Consider the following 21,324-nt stretch of genomic DNA (forward strand, 5'->3'; position numbering starts at 1 on the left):
AATCAATTAAAAAAAAATTTTTTTTAAAGATTGGTTGTAATTACTTGCTCAGATGTATTGCAGATAAAAGTAATTTGGTAAATTATCATATTTAAAATTTTGGTTTCTGATTAAAATTAGGAAAGTCTTATTTGAAAACTTGTTATAAGTAGAATTTGCCTTCTACCCCAAAGTGAAAGACATGAAATTATAAGCCAGTAGTTGAATTTTGGTTATTTGGTGATGTTTTAAAGTTTTGACATTTTTATGTTAGTTCACTTAAATAGAAGTGAAATAGAAGTTTGAGTACATGTGTGTTGTATACACTCCAATACCCCATGATCATTCATGTCCTAGGAGAGATAGTGACTGAGTTAACATGGCCTAGTCTTGGCTTTCCCGGCAAGTGGTCCCCAAATCTAGCTTCTCTTCAGAATTACTTGCTAAGATTTTTAAAATATACACTTCCAGGCCTCAACACAGACCTACTGCATCAGAATCTCTAGGGGCTTATTTTATAATCTGCATTAAAAAAACAACAACTTGCTGAAACCGGTTCTGCTCAGTGGATAGAGTCAGCCTGGGGACTGAAAGGTCCCAGGTTCGATTCCGGTCAAGGGCATGTACCTTGGTTGTGGGCACATCCCCAGTGGGGGCTGTGCAAGAGGCAGCTGATCAATGATTCTCTCTCATTGATGTTTCTAACTCTCTATCCCTCTCTCTTCCTCTCTGTAAAAAATCAATAAAACATATTAAAAATTAAATTATTAAAAAAACGCACATAACTTTGTAGTGAATTCCACAAACAATGAGGTTTGGGAACCACGCAAGGCCTCTATTTCCCAGTCTCACAAAAAATAATATTTCTCGCCCTGGCCTGGTGGCTCAGCTGCTTGGAGCATCATTCTATGCATCAAAAGGTTGCAGGTTTGATTTCGATTGGGACACATACCTTGGTTGTGGGTTTGATCTCTGGTCTGGTGTATATGGGAGACAAATGATATATGTTTCTCTTCTCTAGCCTCCCTTCTCTTCTCTATTCTTCCCTCCCTCTACCCTTTCTTCCTCTCTCTCTAAAAATCAGTTTTTTAAAAAACATATCCTCGTGTAAGGGTTTTAAGAAAAAGAGCATCTCTCATCAGTATAATTGATTTCACCTTGAGAACTTTCTCACGGGCAAGAAGATTATTCCATTTATCAAATTCTTGCTAGCTGTGTATTGTGTCCAAGGCATTATGATGTACTATGGGAATTTATAAAGATGTATATGAATGTAGGTTTTATTATTACTATCCCTCAAATACTTGACTGACTGGTGTACATGAGTCTCATTGTGGTGTTTTGAGTTTTTCAAGCATCGTTATGTGATTTTTAATTATAGCACCGATACACCATAATTTGTCATGTTTTAAAAATTCCTATTCCCATGTGGTTTTAGGAAACACACTGGGTCTTTGGGTCCCAAGTTGGCAGCTTCTATCTGGGTTCTGCCATCTCTTCCGCATGTTGCATTTATGTAATACCTTTTCTTAATAATATCATTATAATCTCATGCCACTAGGCAAGCAAATGCCATGAGGAAATACCACAGTTAGCGGGTACATTTCCTTCTATGGTGAATGGAAGAAAAATGTCAAGACACCTTTAAAGGTGTTATGTACTTGGAGGCATTGTTTTGAGGAGGTGTATTGGCTTTGTGTATGAAGCAGAGCATCATTTTTAGATTTTAGGATTTGTTGGTTTAAAGAAAGTAGCCCTGGAGGTTGTTGGTTGGCTTAGTGCTATTGTGTCACTAGGTGGAGATGTAGCATTGTTTGGTGCTATAGCCAAAGCAGAAAGAGTGCATCTTGATTTCTTTTTACAAAAGTATTTTACAGATACTTAGTGAGGTTTATTATAGCCTAGGAAAACCCCCCTGCAAATTTAATGTAATTCTATATTTTAACTTTTTAGGGTTTCAATTAAGTCCTACTTTAATGTCTGTTTTCACAATGATCAACTCTTTTTTTTCCTCTCCTCTTACTAACATTTCCTCATTATTTCATTTTGTCAGTTATTCTAATGTCTCTGCCTGTGGTTCTTTTAATGGTTTAATTCTAAAAGTAATCAGAATTTTTATTCTGAGGTCAAATATTATATACAATTTTAATTTGCTAGCAATATGAGGTCAATGGACCAAAAATTACAGTCTGAACACACCTAATCTTACCTTTGTATTATTTTAGGTTGATGTGTCAAGTTTTAACATATTTAAATTCTATAGGGCTTGAAAAATTTTTTTTATTGATTTCAGAGCAGAAGGTAGAGGGAGAGACAGAAACATCAGTGATGGGAGAGGATCATAGATTGGCTACCTCCCACATGGCCCACACCCGGGACCAAGCCCTCGTAATCCAGGCATGTGCCCTGACCAGGAATCAAACCGTGACCACATGGTTCATAGGTCAATGCTCAACCACTGAGCTACACCAGCTGAGCAAGCCAAAAAGGCTATGTTTTTAAAAAGGAAGTCGTTAATTAAAAATACAACAAGTTAGAAATTGTTCTTGTTTGCTGATCTATTATGTCTGTCTGTCTGTCTGTCTGTCTATCTGTCTATCTATCTACTTGTGCCTGTGTTATTGTGCAGCAGCTAAACTTTTTTTCTTTCTTTGCAGATGCGTATGAAACCGCCAAGATGTTATGTGAACAGTATTACATGGTGGCTCCTGAGTTGGAAATTGAAGAATTCAATGGTAAAAGAATAATTTTAAACTTGAGTACAAAGAAGTTGACACGAATCTGATTACACCTGAGCTATATTTAAGCGAGATCCTAAAGTTTTGCTGATTTGAAAAAATCTTTTCTATATTTTTAAAACCTTTTCTATATCTGTGGTCAACTAGGTATATTGTTGAAAGGAGTTTTTGTACAGGAATGTGTAATCTATTAGAACTCAAAGTTTGTGGCACAGAAGTAATCCAGTAGAAAACGCACAAAGGTATAAATAGGCAATTCTCAAAATAGCAAATGCAAACAATAAACCTATGAGAAAATGTTTAACTTTATTAAAGAAAGAAGTACAAACAAAACCAAAGAGAAATGACGTTTTTGTCTTTCAAAATGCAATGATTGAAACATTTTATTGCCTTGAATTGTTGCCCAGAAAAATTCTTTCTTACCAACACTCATACATTTCTGGTATAAGGTTAAATTGGTCCAGCCTTTCTCAAAAAATGCCAGCAATATTCTTTCTCGTTGACCCAGTAAATTAAATTAGTAATAGTCATATTCTTTGGCCCAGTGAATTAAACTCAGAAAGTGTATTATAAGAAAATATAGATATGCACAGTACAAGAATGGTGATCACAGTGGTTTCCTTATAGAGAAAAATGAGAGGATCCAAGTTTTCTACAACAGAGGACATAAATTGTGGTTCACTCATAAGATAGAATACTATGCAGCCCTTTAATTCTTTAAAAGAATCTTTTAAACACATGCTATAGAAGTTTGTAATAGTGCAAGTTCACTGGAAAATATTTTGAAATATTTCTAGCACTTAGGGAGAAACAACAGCTGTGTGGAGAGTAGGATTATAGCTGACTTTTATGTTGTCATTTAGAGATTATCCATAGTGTAGATTGCTATAATTTATAATTTATTTAATGATTTCCCAGTGAAGGTGTGTGTGTGTGTGTGTGTGTGTGTGTGTGTGTGTGTGTATGTATGCGTGTATATGTGCCTGTGTTTGGAGGGTTGGGAAAATTTGTGAATGTGTGGACGTATTTCTGAACATTAGGTTCCTAGGAGTGGAATGACTGAGTCTTAGGGTATAGGTATTTACAATTAAAGATAAGCCTGGATGGCATGGCTTAGTGATTGAGCGTTGACTTATGAGCCAGGAGGTCGCGGTTTGATTCCTAGTGAGGGCATATGCCCAGGTTGAGGGCTCCATCCCCAGTGTGGGATGTGCAGGAGGCAGCTGATCAATGATTCTCTCTCATCATTAATGTTTCTACTTTTCTCCCTCTCCCTTCCTCTCTGAAATCAATAAAATATATTTTAGAACAGAGAAACCAAATTCCCTCTTAAAATATATCAGAACTGTATTTCACTTATCACATGATCTCACTCATATGTGGGATATAATGATCAACATAATTTGATGAACAAAAATAGATCCAGAGCCAAATGGCAGGGGGTGGTTAGAGATAAACAAAGGACTTGTATGCATGCCTATTAGCATAACCAATGGACACAGACACTGGGGCGGTGGGAGCTTGCCTGGAGTGGGAATGGGGGGGTGTCAATTGGGAAAAAAGGAGACATATGTAAAACTTTAGATAGTAACTTTTTAAAAAATATGTATAATGAGATCAAAATGTGAAAAGACTTCAGGCTGCTGTTGTAACACATTGGCCCCTACATTTTACTAGAAAGTATGGAATCAAAGCTGCTTTCAAAGTCCGTTGCGTCCTCTGAGTTGTGTCCATGTTTTGAATCAGTACACCAAGGGAGCCGAATGGACTTGGCTGGAGTATTCCTGAGTAGAAGCATCAGAATATTCTCTCTGTCTCTTCCTCCTGGCTAGGTGGGGCCTGGCCTCGCTGTCCAGCTTTCTGTCAGACATGGAACTTACATTCACAGATAGTAACCAGCTGCTCTTTGGCATGGATAGCAGCCTCACTCGCTGAAGGCCGGAGCAGTGAGCCTATTCTTGCTGATTCCCAGGTGCAGTTGTATCAGCCACTCCTTCCCAGCGAGGTGGCCACGCTGGGCAGCACACCCCTCCAGGAGCAGAGCTGTATGACTCATTTTGTCATTGTCTCATGCATGACTTTTTTTATATATATATATTTTATTGATTTTTCACAGAGAGGAAGAGAGAGGGAGAGTTAGAAACATCAATGAGAGAGAATCATCTATCAGCTGCCTCTTGCACAACCCCTACTGGGGATGTGCCCGCAACCAAGGTACATGCCCTCAACCGGAATCGAACCCGGGCCCTTTCAGTCCACAGGCCGATGCTCTATTCACTGAGCCAAACCGGTCCCGGCTCATGCATGACTTTAAGCTCCTTTTCCCCCACCACTAAGATAAAAAATGTTGCTGTTAGAGGCAGCCTCTAGTTTCCTAGTGCTTTCAGGTAATGTATTTATGATTTATATTTATGATTTCTTAAAATGTCAAAGCTCTTTGCGAGCACAGTGAAAGACTCTGCTTTGTCTCTAATAAGTTATGTGTTAAGAGTTGCAGGTTGCAAGTTGGCACTGAGCACTGTAAGTAAACACTAACGCTGCAGAATGAGAGAGAGAGTGCGTGTCTCCCACAGCGTGATAGCTGACTGCTTTCAGGGAGCGGTCAGAGCAGATCCAGACACTTACAGATTTATTTTCAGAGCCTGTGTGAACTAGCAGAGCATTGCCTTCAGGATGCTCCCATAGCCCAACATGTGCTTTTAACAATAGTCAGCGACATGCTTGCTGCCCTCGCTCTGCATTTCAGACGAGTAAGGCTGCCATTAACCCAAAAGAGCAGTCCATGCTACCTGAGAATGAGTTTGGCTAGTTTGACACGCCACTTTTTTTTTCCCCCCTGAATTTTTTTTTCTTTTCCAATGTAGATCCATGAGAAAGTGGTAAATAGGATTATGTAGGACACATACTGTGTGAACACCACAGCATTTGCCAGTCCTCACTGGAATTCGGAATATTGGGGGCCAGTTATAGTAAACTTCCTTTATTGTCCTTTCTGTAACATATTTAACGGCCTTATTTACCTCAGATATTTCTGACTGGCTGTGTGGGTTCCTCCAATGACAAGTAGCTATTTCATCACACTTGTCCTCATTTCTCTTGAGAAATCAGTTGCCAAAACATTAAGCAAACATTTCTAATTGACCTTTTCGGCATCCATATGGTAAGGCAGCAGGGCTTAGGGGAAAGATGAGAACTTTATAGCTTAACCAGGCAGTAGAAATCTGGATTCAAACATTTAGATATGAGCCGTAGACAAGTCACTTCCCGTCTGACACTTGGCTTCCTCATCCATAAGCTCACCCTGTGGGGCAATCCTATATAATAAAAGGCTAATATGCCACTCGGTTGAATGGTGGAACGACCAGTCGCTATGATGCACACTGACCACCAGGAGGCAGATGCTCAGCCAGAGCCAGGCTCGTTGCTGGGGAGCGGGAACCTCTCCCGCCTCTGCGGCAGCCCTAAGGCTGTCAGTTGGATACTCCCCAAGGGCTCTCAGACTGCGAGAGGGCACAGGCTGGGCTGAGGGGACGCCCTCCTCCCCCAAATGCACGAATCTTGAGCACCCAGCCTCTACTGAAAGGATAATGTTACTGGGACCTCCAACATAGCACATACTGGATATTTTTATTATTCTTTAGAATATATTTTTATTGATTTCAGAGAGGAAGAGAGAGAGAAAGAAACAACAACGAGAAAGAATAATTGATCTGCTGCTCCTGCATGCCCCATGCTGGGGATCGAGCCCACAACCCGTGACCTCCTGGTTCATAGGTTGACACTAACCACTGAGCAATACCTGTCAGGCATACTGGATATTTTTAAAAAGGTAGCTACTGGAATTCAGGATTGACTTGGGAAAGATAAGACTTGTATGGTTATGACTTGAATTTTTTATTTCTAGATTAGTCTTTCCTCTCAGGAGGTTGATTGATAGCTTTAGTTTTGGTGGATAACAAAAATTTTAACTCATGCTGTTTTGTTAAAAGAGGTTTTATCAAAAGGGTATATATCTACCCTGGGATAGTTGACCTCTAGTTTCTCATTATTGGGTACTTCTATGGATATTTTCAGGCAAATGGTTCTATGCAGCAGTCAAAAAGCCATTTCTGATAGCTCCATTAATACTGTAGAAATTAATTTTTCGTAATGAGAATAGGCAGCTTACAATGTGGTAGGCTCTATGTAAATTCGTTTATCACTATGATCTCATTTCATCCTTATATTAACCCAGTGAGATAAGTTCTGCGCCATTTCAGAAATGGGATGCCAATACCAGATGGGTGAAGTGTACCTATTAATGTATCTGTTAAATGCCTAAATCAGAACTTGGCCGCAGTGTGACTGACAGTACTATATATTGTCTCTAAAAACCTTATGCATTTATTTTGGGAATTCATTAATCATCTCTAAGTGCCCAGCTACCATTTCTCTCTTTTTTCTTCTTGAATCTCCTATTACAACTGTTTTTTCTCTCTCTTAGAAATCTGTTTTGATTTAAAATTTTATTTTTAATTATGATCAGTATAGAATCTATAGGCAAAGTACAGAGGAGTTCATTGGGGTCACAAAATAGAATGTAAATATTATTAACCAGAAGACTAAGCAAAAATACTAACGAGTGGCTGCCTCTGGGTGCAGGCTGGGGGGGTGGGTGTTAGATAGGAAAGGGTGGAGGGACATGTTTTCTTTTTAACAAATTTTAAAATCATTTGCATATATTAACTTAAATAATTTAAAAAAATAACTAATTATCAAAGAGTTCAGGATTTAGAATCACAAACGCTCTTGCTCCAGCTGTCCAATTTTAGCGCCTCTTCTGTTATAATGAGCAAGTCACGTCATCTCTGCAAAGCCAATGTCTTCACCCATAATAATGCCACCCACCTTATGAGCCACACAGTATTATCACAAGGATTCAGTTGGATAATGTATGTTCAAGCTCTTCATAAACCAAGAACCAAATGAATGTTCTCTCTACTTTATTTTTTTTTAAATATATTTTATTGATTTTTTACAGAGAGGAGGAGAGAGGGACAGAGAGCTAGAAACATGGATGAGAGAGAAACATCAACCAGCTGCCTTTTGCACACCCCCCACCGGATGTGCCCGCAACCAATGTACATGCCCTTGACCGGAATCTACTTTATACTGTTAACTATGTACTTTATTAGAGGAAGTTATTAGGTTGAAATTATAACATGGATGGGTAGGTCTGTGGTCTACTTAAGAAAGTTCACATAGTTTCAGTCTCTAAAGTGATTTCGGGTCATGAGCACTGTATTTTCTAGCATCTACTCTATAGCTCACACTGTGCTTAGTGCTTGACATGGAATTAGGTACTTCTTAGATTTCCCCAGAAAATCGCTGATGCAAGGAGAAAGGACTGAAGTCTCGAGCGGGTTGTCTGTTAGCTCCCAGTAGAAAAAAGCCATGTGAACCTTACATTCTACTCTATAATATGCCTTGTTTGTCATCATTTAACATTGCTCTTTAGTCCAATTCACCCAAAAGATGTGCCCCTTTTCCTCTGTGGCTCCACATTCCCCATGCTGACCTCTGGGGTCAGTGGTAGAGGTAGGTGTCTCCCAATTTGTAAAGCACTGAATGAGCCCTGGCCGGTGTGGCTCAGTTGGTTGAGCATCCTCCCGTGCACCGACAGGTCGCCTGTTGAATTCCCGGGCAGGACACGTGCCCTGGTTTCAGGCTCGATTCCCAGTAGGGGGCATGCAGGAGGCAGCCTATGAATGATTCTCACTCATCATTGATGTTTCTCTCTCTCTCCCTTCCTCTCTCTGAAATCAATAAAAACATTTTTCAAAAAGAAAAAAACAAAACACAGTGATATTTGGATGTCCTTATTGTAATGCATAGGACATTATGATGTAGGTGATAATATTCCAATGTTACTCACTTAAGCTCCAAAGCAATTGAATAATTTGCTCAGGGTCACGAAGCTGGTAAGTAAAGGAACTGGGTACCTCCCCCCTCCCTCCCAAAAATAATTTGTTGGACTTGAAAAGCATTTGCTCAGCCCTGCCTTTAGAAGTGGAAACCTAAATTAGCCTTTTGTAGGGTTCTTTTTTATGTACTCAGAAAATAGAATGCAAACATATTTTATTTCTAGTTTTGGTCCTTATTCATTGACGATTTTTGTCTCTGTTTTCAGCCAAAGCTCCTGGCAAACCTATTCAGGTAGTTTATGTGCCCTCACATCTGTTTCACATGCTATTCGAGTTGTTCAAGGTAAGTGGAATTTAACAACACGGGAAGAAGTCTTCATTTTAAATTACTTTGATTCAGGGCATAATGGATTCATTACATTAGCATAAGAAAAAGGTTTTGCATACCATTTAAAAAATTCTATTTCTGATACCCTGTGGGTTTTATAATTTGTACACTGTGAGCTGAAAAATTGCTGTGTACAGTGTAGCCTTTGTGAATATTAGTATATATTGATTTTGAAGCTTAATTGTACTTTAGTGATTTGATGTAAAATCCATACTGTTTCTTCTTCAGTTAGGAGATTAGAGATGCTCTTTAGTTTCCAAACCTGGCAAGGTTTTATTGATGGTACACAGATCAAAATAAAAACAATTTTACACACATTTACGCCTCTGAACATTAACTGTGATGATGCATTAGCAGTAGTTCTAGTCCTGAGAGCTACCATAACCCTCAAAAAAAAAAAAGTCTAAAATCTCTCTGGCTTAAGCTGATGCTTTTATTAACCAGTAGCTAATGGCATTTATGGTAGTAGAATTGCAGGTACAAGGCGTTGGAACTAAAGTTTTATTTCTTCCACTATGTATGAAACTCTACATCGAACACCTGAAAATCACTTATGATGATTTGCTTCCCAAAATGATGCTGTTACTAACGCAACACTAAAAGGTGGGCATTCGGTTGTGAACTTTCTCCTCAACAGCTGTGGCTTTTTCAGAACTTTTTAACTGACGTCCTCCACTCTCTCTCCCCCTCCCCCCCTCCGACCAAATGTGGAAAGGAGGTTTTCCACCTGCTTTAGAGGAAAGGCACTCTGAAACCACAGGCTGATAAATAGATTTCAGTCTGTGGCCTCGTGACCTGCGATAAAAACATTCCTCTTGGTTGAAAGTTGAATGCCTTGAATACCCTAAAGGAAAACTAAAAGAATAAAAGGAGGAAAGCCCTAGCCAGTTTGGCTCAGCGGATAGAGTGTCGGCCTATGGACTGAAGAGTCCTGGGTTTGATTTTGGTCAAGGGCGTATACCTGGGTTCCAGGTACTGTCACGGCCCTGGTTGGGGCGCATGCAGGAGGCAACCAATCGATGTGTATCTCTCACATCGATGTTTCTCTCTGTCTCTTCCACTCTTTCTAAATATCAATGGAAAAATATCCTCAGGTGCGAATTAACACAAAAAAAAGGAGCGGGGGGGAGAATCAATGTGCAGTATGGTAGATGGGACTTAAACTAGATGAGAAACAAAGCATCAGGGAGTGTTTCCTTGATCTGAACCCACATTGAGCTAAGTTCTTTCGTTTTTAATTTATTGATTTTTTACAGAGAGGAAGGGAGAGAAATAGAGAGCTAGAAATGTCGATGAGAGAGAAACATCGACCAGCTGCCTCTTGCACACCTCTCACCGGGGATGTGCCCATAACCAATGTACATGCCCTTGACCGGAATCGAACCTGGGACCTTTCAGTCCGCAGACCGATGCTCTACCATTGAGCCAAACCGGTTTCAGCTGAGCTAAGTTCTTTAGAGGGGGAAAATGTCATATAAATGCAACCAATACCCACACACACACAAAAAAAAATTGTGCATAAATAAGCTCCTGTGAGTTTCTTTTTTTAAATTGTGATTTTGTGAGGGTTGTAAAGAAAAGGACTTATTATTTCAGAACTCCATGAGAGCCACAGTTGAACTCTATGAAGACAGAAAAGAGGCCTACCCAGCGGTTAAAACCCTTGTTACTCTGGGTAAAGAAGACTTGTCCATTAAGGTAACTGCTTTGCTTGCACATACACTTCAATTGTCAGTGCATGTCATAGTATCTAGACATTGTGGAATCAGAGGGAAGGGAAGAAGACTGACGTTTGCTGAATGTCGTATTTGTAAAGTACGTACCATGTTAGATCTTTGACTTAAGTTACCTCGTTTAAACTTTATTAGTAGCCGGTTTTCAGGGAGCTAAACAGGGTCTCAGACCCAAGCCCATGGGATCCCATGGCACCTTCCTACCTCCTTTGTTTTATACTGTTCATATTTCATTGGGAGTACAAAGCCCTGTACACTTGAGAGTAATCTCATAAGGGCTTTATTTAATAAACTTGTTGCCTTCTGTTAAGTATGGAATGACTCCTCCTCCCAGCCTTCACCACCTCCTCCTCCTCTTCCTTCTCCTCCATTACAGATCAGCGACCTAGGTGGTGGCGTTCCCCTTCGAAAGATAGATCGTCTTTTTAACTACATGTATTCCACTGCTCCTAGACCAAGCCTGGAGCCTTCAAGAGCTGCCCCTCTGGTAAGCATTTCAAGCTGCTGCGTAAGGAAAGACCGTTAACATGGGCAGGGACTCGCCACGGCTGGACATAAGCCTCATTGAATTGGAATGCTCTCTGTGTGGGCCTGGCTTGGGGGCGGGAGAATTTTATGCCACTGCTACTTTCTTTGTGGAGCCTTTGGGCTTAGATTTCTTCTCTAATTTGTGTCGGAGACACACTCAGAGCTCCGTGCCTTACTCCCAAATACAGAGAAAGGCATTTCCTGTGGTTACGAGTGCTACAGGAGCACCATTTACTACCTGGAGCTACCCTCGGAGCGGGTGGAAGGCCAGTGGCGGGTGAGCAAAGGAGAAGAGTGCAGAATGCATGGCTGTAGCGTGGTCCTGGCACTTTCGCCTGCATACCAGAGAGGCCAAATCACCCCGGGCCCTTGAACTTCCCCACCAAATTTGTTTATATAATTAAAATGTTAAAATTAGGAACACTGCATTTTTTTTTATATTAAATAGCACAAGCAGGAAACGTATAGGTGGTGTATGCATTTTCAGAGCCCTTTCTGTCTCACTCTGGAAATAACCTTCAGCCCTATTAAGGCAGTGAGAAAAGTCTGGTTACCATGGCAGCACTGAGATCCTGGTAGGGCCACACTTTTCTTCCCCCGCTGAGTGTTTCTAATTGACAAACAACAATTGAACCCTTTGTCATTAAACACAGCAACATCTATCAGTCTGCAAAATGGTTCAGGGTATAAATTAAGCTTCATTTTCAAGTCCTACCTGACTGGTAAGCACGTAAGATTATATTTTTTTTGCATGAATAAAAATCTTACATTTTGCATTGTTTATTCAAGACAGAGTTTATTAACTCAGCGTGTTGAACACAGAGAGGGAGTCACTTACGTTGGATTCAAGAAAATTCATGAAAAATCAGTTTTGAAAGGCATTACCTTGACCAGGCTCTGGTACCTACTTAAATAAATGTCAAAAGGTGGGGGGCGCTGGGTGGGGTGGAGGGAAACACCCACTACGAGCAAATTTAGAACCTCCCCCAGTTCCTTAGAAGGAATTTGAGTTGTCTATTCCTGGTCTCCAAATACCATCCTGGGGATAGCTGTTATGTCATAGTTATTTGTTAATGAAACTGAACACCTGAAGCAAGAGATTAAAAAAAAAAGTGTGCGCCATCCCATTTTATAGATGAGAGAATAAGCTTAGTACCTCGCCCAAGGTCACTGAGCTCATCACAGCACTGGCTATGTCTGTGTTCCTTCCAGTGTATCATATACCCTCTCCTTGTGATTCTTCCATTAACATCCCTCCCAGTCAGTAAACTGTCCTCAGCTTTAAAGTATGGCCCTGGCCGGTGTGGCTTAATTGGGCGGGCACCGAAAGGTTGCTGGTTCAATTCTCGGTCAGGGCACATGCCTGGGCTGCAGGCTTGATCCCCGGTAGGGGGCGTACAGGAGGCAGCTGATTGACGGTCTCTCTTTTTCTCTTCCCCTCCCTCCTTCCCTGTACTTTCCTCTCTCTCTCTAAAAATCAATCAAAGTATTTAAAAAAAAAATGAAGTGGGCATGTGGGTGTGTACTACTTGAGAATGTAATGTCCTCAGCAAACACATTACTGCGTTACAGCTCTGTGCTCTAACACATGCATTTATTTTTAGAAATACCCTCCTAGCCAGCTCCTGTTGATCTTTTTTTTTTTTTTTTTTAATATATTTTACTGATTTTTTACAGAGAGAAAGGGATAGAGAGTTAGAAACATCAATGAGAGAGAAACATCGATCAGCTGCCTCTTGCACACCCCCCCACTGGGGACGTGCCTGCAACCAAGATACATGCCTTTGACCGGAATCGAACCCGGGACCTTTTAGTCCGCAGGCCGACGCTCTATCCACTGAGCCAAACTGGTTTCGGCTCCTGTTGATCTTTTGACACCGTAGGAAAGCTTCCCTACACCTCACCAAATCCGAGTGAGAGGCCCCTCCGCTGTGTTCCCCAGGACTCTGGGCTTGCCTGCCTCCCCACATCAGGCCTGCGTTGGCCCCAGGCATTGTCGGCTGGTCCCTGGCACTCCTGAGAGTAGGGTCCATGTTCTGCTGGAATGGATGAAGCTGATTTCCTGGCCTCTTCCTGGAATACACTGTTGTTGTTGTTTTTTCTGTGGGGATCTCAGTAACTATTGTGGCTGTTTTGTCTTCACTACTGGCCATACTCTGCCAGTCTTAATGCCCTTGAATGACGGGGTACACTCCTCTGAGTTGGGCCCTACCCTGAGGAAAAAAATCTAGGGAAGATGTTAGAAATTCATGTAACATGGTAGAATTGCTCTTCTGTAGTAGCCATAATAGCAATTTCCACGCATTTAGTTTTATTTTGTCTTATGAGTTAAGTTTTTTTTTCCAATTACATTTTCTGATGAGACATTCTCACAGAGGTACAGTGAATTGCTCAGTTGCCTGGCTGGTGTGGCTCAGTGAATGAGCATCAAACTATGAACCAAGAGGTCACAGTTCGATTCCCAGTCAGAGTACATGCCTGGGTTACGGGCTCAATCCCCAGTAGGGGGCGTGCAGGAGGCAACCGAGCAATGATTTTCTCTCATCATTGATGTTTCTCTCTCTCTCTTCCTCTCCCCTTTTCTCTGAAATCAATAAAAACATATTGGGGGGAAATGGCTCAGAGTTGCATAAAAAGTGAGTTTCAATGTAAGTGTATCTGAGCCCAAAGCCCATGCAACTGCCACTCTAGGTGCATGACCCCACCAGCTCCTTTGTTAACCGTAGCAGTGGGACTGAAGCCTCCACTCTACGCCAGCTTCAGTCTCAGTTGTTTTTATTGTTAATACTGGAGGCCTTCCACCACCCTACTCTCCCCCCACCCCGCCCCAGCAACCTATTACTAACAGTCAGGGTTCTACAATATAGAGATATAGGCGGGTACTGGAATTCTTTTCTTGTCTCTAAAAATACTAGTATATGCACTACCATATATCCAAATCTTGTAGTATTCCTAGAACCTTAGGCAATAGTCAGTCACTCAGGAAATTTTCTTCCCAATGTGTTAGCCTTGGTGCTGGTAGATTTGCACTGCTGTGCTTTCAATTTGTTTATTTTTTTGCTTCAGAGAGCAAGGGAATTTGATAATGAAACTTTAAAATGATGTGGTTTTGTTTTGTTGCCAGTTCAAATTCCACTCGATTGGGATTTGCTTTAAAAATGTTCTTTCAAGTGCTAAGAAAGCATTAGTCAAAAATTGCAGTATTCCTATTATTTTCTAAACCTACAAGAAGTGTTTTTGTAGAGGAAAAATAGTTTGTTTGCCATAGACGAGCATATACATCATTGCAGAGGTTGAATCAATTGGATTTTTTTTTTCTTTAAGTCTGAATCAAGAATTTATTTTTAATCTTGAATGATCCTTATACCAAACTTGATAGCATGTATGCCTGTCTCACAGAATTCATTTTCTTTCCCCTGTAGGCTGGATTTGGTTACGGCTTGCCAATTTCTCGTCTGTATGCTAGATATTTCCAAGGAGATCTAAAGCTGTATTCTATGGAAGGAGTGGGTACGGATGCTGTAATTTATTTGAAGGTAATGCATTTTTTTCTGTTAGCATGAAGGCATCTACGCTTTAAAGCTGTAAGTTCTAATAACTAATAGATAATAGACCATAGCATCTGTTATCCTATATTATAAAAGTGTAATATGCAAATTGACTGAGAGTGGTGGAACAACCAATTGCTATGATGCACACTGACCACCAGGGGGCAGACACTCAATGCAGGAACTACCCCCTGGTGGTCAGTGCCCTCCCACGGAGGGAGCGCTGCTCAGCCAGAAGTCGGCTCAGATCTGACGAGCACAGCAGCGGTGGTGGGAACCTCTCCCACCTCAGAGACACCCTTAGGCCTGGAGCAGGCCTAAGCTGTCAGTCAGAGGGCTCCCAGACCACAAGAGGGCGCAGGCCCGGCCGTAAGGCCCTCCGCAGAGTATACGAATTTTGTGTACCAGGCCTCTAGTCTTTTATATTCAGCTCAGATTTACTTCAGTTTCATGTGAAAACCATGTTATGCCTCACCCTTGACAGTACACTCAGATGTAGCAAAATGTGAAATATGGAGCTATAAAGAGTAAAATGATTGATTTTTAAAACCATAATTCAAAGTTGTGATTTTCAAAAGGTTGCATATCCATTGGAAGGATTCATCTGGCAGGAGATAGGTTATCATAAACTGGAATCTTTCAGTCTGTTGCTTTAAAAACTTGCTGGCTTTCCCAAAGCCATAATAATTCAGTTATCATAATATAGTCATTAAAAAGGCTGATCGAATAACAGAGTTCTCTTTGACACAGATTATCTCATTCATTGATAGTTATACTTTTCTTGATTTCTAAACTCTAGAATATTTGAAGTATTTTTGAATAGTTTATATAGGTACATATTGCAGAATTTTAATGCTATAAAGAGAGAGAACTAAGTCTCTCCCATCACTGGCCCAAAATCACCCTGTTCTGTTTCCATCAGTAACCAAAAGTACCAGTTTCTTGTGGATTGTTCTAGAAAAATTTAAATTTTTTTCACACAAATGATTTATTTCAGCACTTTGCTGTATATATTTTTTACTTTCTAGTATATATTGGAGATCTTTCCTTATCAGTTCATGTAGAACTGGCTCCTTTTTAATGGCCATATAGTGTGCTATATGTTATAAAATATAACATACATGTAATATATTATACCGTAACTTCACCAGTACTTAGAGTGTTTATCTTAGATGCCAGTACAGTTGAATGTGTGATATTTGATAACACTTTATGGCTTTATGTTTGTAAATCTAGTATGTATAGAACTTTATTTCTTTCTGAGCCCAACCTAGGAGAATGGTTGCCCAGTGAACAGGAGTGCTTGGTCTAAGACCATCTCGTCCAAAGTATCTCAGAGCAGTACTACCTGTATTCAAATGCTTCTTGTTCTGGTCCTGTGTATGTCAGTACTGGCTTAGAATGAGGGAATATTTTTATTCCTTTAAAAAAGCTTTCATTTTCATCTTCCCAGTCTAAGTGATCTACTATTGTAAAATAGTAAAGCTTTAATATCATTCAAAAAGTATATATTAGGGTTTCTATTGTTTTAAATATAAAATTTGAATTCGTATTTCATGTGTGACAAATGGCACTGTGGCCCTTTGGTGTGTTTTTTTTTTTCCCATTAGGCTCTTTCAAGTGAATCATTCGAGAGGCTTCCAGTATTCAATAAGTCAGCATGGCGCCATTACAAGACCACACCTGAAGCTGATGATTGGAGCAATCCCAGCAGAGAGCCCAGAGATGCTTCTAAATACAAGGCAAAACAGTAATAAATTACTTCGCTTTCTATCCTAGAGTATCTGACTTTCCCCACAGCATGCCAGTCAGGCAATTGTCACTTTCAGACAAATCTTTGTGGTTTTATCACTGGAAAAGCAAAGTGAGCCCTGGCCAATGTGGCTCAGTTGGGCATTCTCCCATGCACCAAGAGGTCCCTGGTTCCATTCCCAGAGTAGTACATTCCCTGGTTTCTGGCTCGATCTCCACTAGGGGGTGTTCAGGAGGCAGCTGATCAGTGTTTTTCTTTCTCCCTTTCCCTTTCTATCTCTAAAATAAACAAACACATATGGGGGGCGGGGCAAAGCAAAGTTATCCTTTAAAAATATTGAAACAGCTTTCTCACCCCAGACAGGAAAGAGAACAAGAATTGGGTAACCAAAATAGCCATTCAAATGGAGACCCTGCTCTCCCAGGATTCTTTGCACTGCGGAGATCTTAATAGCAGTGAGCAGAGTTTATCATGCCATGACTTATATTTGAAAAGAAATTGAGTTGGCAGTTTATCATCATCCACCGGGCTTGATAGGAAAAAAAAAAATAGAGAAATTCTGTGGGTTCAAACTGAAAAAAATCAAGAAGTTAAAATTATCAATCAAGATAAACAAAATGTGGTATATCCACACAATGGAATATTATTATTCACCCTTTAAAATGAATGGGGTTCTGGCACATGCTACAATATGGATGAACCTGAAATCATGACACTTAAGTACAATAAGCCAGACCCAAAAGGACAAATACCATATCATTCCACTTATATGAGGTACCTAGTGTAGTCAAAGTCATAGAGATGGAAATTAGGATGGGGAGAGAGCTTTAGTTGGGGAAGATGAGAAAGTTCTGGAGGTCAGTTGCACAACAATGTGAATGCACTCAACACTACTGAACTGGACATTTAAAAATGACCGATCATATTGATATTTTTTTATTCAAATTTAACATTGCAATGTTCCTCCCTATCTTCTTCTGTCTTCTATAATAATAAAAGCATAATATGCTAATTAGACCAGATGTCCTTCCATACTTTCTTCCGGACGAAGCTGGAGCTGCAAGGGAAGCTGGGTCCCAGGTGCCAGAGGGAAGCCAGTGTTGGCAGCTGGGGGAAGGAAGGCCTATATTTGCACAAATTTCGTGCATTGGGCCTCGTTATATTTGAATTTCATGTCTCTCTTCTTACCCTGAAAACCTTACCTTAACATAATGCAACAGAAAGCTATTTGTCTGCAAATATAGTTTGTATAGCTTTGTCATTTTATACCATTATCATAGCATTGGTCTTTTTGATAAAGGACATATCTACACTGATGTATTGTGTGTGTGTTTTTTCCTATGGAAGTCTAGTAATGGACCGCTAAGCAATATTGTGGGACTGGTCACTTACCTCAAATGATAAAATTTAGAGGAGTTTGGTTTGTGCATGTGAGTGCAAGCACGCATGTGGTTATGCATATGTACACACACACACACACACACACACATACTCACCACCACTACCACCGCCGCCACCACCACCACCACCACCACCACCACCACCATCCCTGGCCAAGATTTAGCTGCATCACCTTAATACACCTGGATCAATTTCATTTGATTCCATTCTCAGTCTGCATGTAAGCCAGGTAGTGTGTTGGGCATCAATGTGACCAGTTATTTCAAACTATTGCTCTGATGGGGGAGTTGTTGAGGAGTACAGAAGCAGTCTTTTAAAATAACATCCATTTGAACTGTAAAAAGATGGCTTTAATTGAATATTGTTTTAAAGGAAGTTTTAAAGTTAAACAGTTTAGGTGTATACTAATTAAGATGGGCTTAATTGGTAAACAACATTGTTCAACACTATAATTTCTAATATAGTGTTAGACAAACCTTTTAGCAAAAGACAATTTTTAAAATTCTAAAATGGTTAGCCTGACAATTAAAATTGTTAAATTATACAAATAGGATAATCTTGGGGAAGTATTCACTAAGTGAATGAGAAAGTCTAGGAAAACTTACTCTCTAATCAGGTTTTTAACAGTTTTATTGATATAATCCATATACCATAAAATTCACCCGTTTAAAGCATCCATTATTCACAGAGTTGTGTGACTCACCACTCCCTAATTTTAGAAAATTTTCATCTCCCCCAAAAGAAACCCTGTACCCACTAGCAGTCATTCCTCATTTCTAATCAGGTTTTTAACTGAGAGTAAAGTATATGTAAGTAATTCAACAGTAATTCTTTTTCTGTAGGAACCATAGAGAATAATTCTGAGATAAGGCAAAGGTTTTTTGAATTATCACTCTAATTAAACACTGAGTACGTCTTGGTTAAAATAGAGAAGGTTATACTCAAACTCACTATGGATATTCCCATTATTTTCTTTGTAGAGACAAGATCAAGACTAATAGAACTTTCTAGACAACTGCTCTGGTCCTCTCTCTGAAGAAAGATCATCTTCTGCAAGTCAACCTCTGAACTCCTTTCCTCTATCAACTCTGACCGTGACACCATAGTTATTCCAGTGCCGGACCTTTCCCAGAGAAACTTTCATGTAGCTACTTCAGATCTTCCAACTAAAGTAGTAAATTGAGTACCTTTATAGTATGTTGTGATTTAGTTGGTGCCTGTCATAAGAGAGCACAGAGCCTCGTGAGCGCTCTCGTGTCCTCATACCTCTCTCCTCAATGTCATAGTCAAGTGTCTACAGTGTTCCCAGGGTTCTAAGCTCCCTTCCCACCCCAGATACAGATCTCTACTGTTGTACTTTGTGATCAAATACCATGTTTGTCCCAAACCACTAAGGCCTGGGGAATCTGGAATTGAAGATATCAGCTGAGTGATAATTCAGTCCCAGGGCCCTTCCTTCTCAAATGCATCCCTCCTCGCTCTCTGATTGAGAGTTTTGCCTTCTGCCCTCTGCTCGTATTCTCATTGTGAGGTGTGTGGACTTCCACGTTTAGTCTTTGATGCATTGGTTTTATTTTAAAATCCACGTATCTGCTTCTATTATGCCCATGAAACAGTTCCAGAGTTGTCTTGGAATTTTTCACTTAACTGCTTGGTTTCAAAGATCTTAAGTGAAAAACTACCCTCTGGTCCCTGTCAAGTTTGTAAAGAGTGGGAAGTGGAGCTTTTTATGCTTATGTAAACTTTCTGCTAATCTAATACTGTACCTTTGTCATATGATACTCCTTTGTCGTTTTCTAAGGAATTGGAAGTCCTTGTGTGATGTACTTCACAAATTGTAAAAAAGACTATCGAAGGGTAAAGTTCTTTATTTTGGAAAATGCCCTGCATCTTCATAATTTTCATGAATTTTAGCCAGTTTTAGAATTGCCGATCTGATTTTCACAATCGTTTGCGTTTGGCTGAGAGTTGGAATTGGCAGAGGACTTAAGGTGAGGAAAAAGGACCCATTATTATTGCCCCATAGAAATGGAAGCTATTGGAGAGTCTGGATTACAACCCGCCACTTACATAGCTCCATGGGGTGTGTTTCTTTCATTTCATTATGCGCTAGTTCCCATCATCTTTAGAAAGAACTCACTCATTTCTTCCATCCTTAGAGGATCTCATCAGAGAAGTCATAAACAGTTAGATAAAAGGCCACTGAACATCCAAAACAGAAATGACAAGATAGTCTTTATGGAGGCTGAGTCAGTGTCTTGGGGACAGGGCTTTTCCACGGGATTATTTCCTTGTGTAAAAAATGTAAAAATAGTGGTTCTTTGCATTTAAAAACCCTGGCTTCCTTATAAATGTTAGCTACTATATGAGTATCTTCCTAAGCTACCATTTCTAACATACTCCTACCTTGTTCTGTTTCACTGTGCTTCAGGAATGGCCATTGATTGTTATGCCCTTACAGCAAGATTCGTGTAAAGGTTGAAGATGGAAAGTAGGGTATGGGAAAATCCTATCACATTCCTCCCTTTACAGATCTTTTCCAAAAGAAAAGATTTTTTTCCAATGTTTTAGTGACTTTATTGGTAGTCCGTTACCAATAAGCTCTCTAGTTGACTCAACTCCGTCTGACCCAAGTACAGTCTTGCCTCCTGTTTGTTTTCTGCATTAAGAATTGAACCCTGCTCCCAAAGTAACCTTGAGCAGCGTTTCAGGAACATCTGGCATTCGCACAGTTCAGTGACCCAATATTCATTTATTGCTTTTGTGGGCTATGCATGATTCTTTGAACTTGGCTGCATCCCGTTGGCTGTTTGCTGGGTTTGTCCCTGAGCAAATGGTCAGATGTCTGTGTATAAGTTGTAATATAAATAGGCATTGACCCCTTTCCCATGAAATTCATATAGTTCCCCCAATTCCTCTTTTTACCTTTCATTGACTTGATTTTATTTAAGTATTTAGAGACTGTGTCTGCTACTTGGAATAGCGCCAGGCACATAGTAGGTGCTAAGTAAATATTAGTGGAATGAAGGATTGGAAATTGAGAGACATGAACCTTGGGTGGAGAGCAACATCTTTAAATTCTTAAAACTAGCTTTTGGTTCCAAATTAAAAGTCATTCCATTCAGGAGCTGTGGGGGTATTGAATTTCCTATTCACAGTGCTAAGCAGTGACCTGGAAATGTAGGGAGATGAAAGAAAAGAAGTAGGGATAGATCCACAGAAGGTTTCTGGTCCTTTTATCTTTAGTATTCATTTTGACTCCTTGATACAGTGGATTCTTTCCATTCAACCAAATGGCATGGCTTTATGGCCTTGCTTGTAGATTCCAAAGAACTTGCACATACAGCATCCCT

General features: G+C 40.1%; 1 protein-coding gene across 2 annotated transcripts in view; it reads left to right on the forward strand.

Annotated features, from left to right (window-relative positions):
- PDK3 (pyruvate dehydrogenase kinase 3) overlaps nucleotides 1–19,851 on the forward strand; it is a 61,664-nt gene extending 41,813 nt beyond the window's left edge. The window contains exons 6-12 of one of the 2 annotated variants that reach the window (XM_036439664.2): nucleotides 2,637–2,714; nucleotides 8,887–8,963; nucleotides 10,605–10,706; nucleotides 11,118–11,228; nucleotides 14,692–14,805; nucleotides 16,428–16,567; nucleotides 18,952–19,851. In XM_036439664.2, the coding sequence (XP_036295557.1) occupies nucleotides 2,637–2,714; nucleotides 8,887–8,963; nucleotides 10,605–10,706; nucleotides 11,118–11,228; nucleotides 14,692–14,805; nucleotides 16,428–16,567; nucleotides 18,952–18,982 (653 nt within the window). In that variant the 3' untranslated portion in view covers nucleotides 18,983–19,851. The remainder of the gene's footprint in view (nucleotides 1–2,636; nucleotides 2,715–8,886; nucleotides 8,964–10,604; nucleotides 10,707–11,117; nucleotides 11,229–14,691; nucleotides 14,806–16,427; nucleotides 16,568–18,951) is intronic. The other variant, XM_036439665.2, reaches the window with a different exon arrangement.
- Nucleotides 19,852–21,324: the final 1,473 nt, after the last annotated feature.

This window comes from Pipistrellus kuhlii, unplaced genomic scaffold (genome assembly GCF_014108245.1).
Source record: "Pipistrellus kuhlii isolate mPipKuh1 unplaced genomic scaffold, mPipKuh1.p scaffold_m20_p_16, whole genome shotgun sequence".
Classification (NCBI taxonomy): Eukaryota; Metazoa; Chordata; class Mammalia; order Chiroptera; family Vespertilionidae; genus Pipistrellus; species Pipistrellus kuhlii.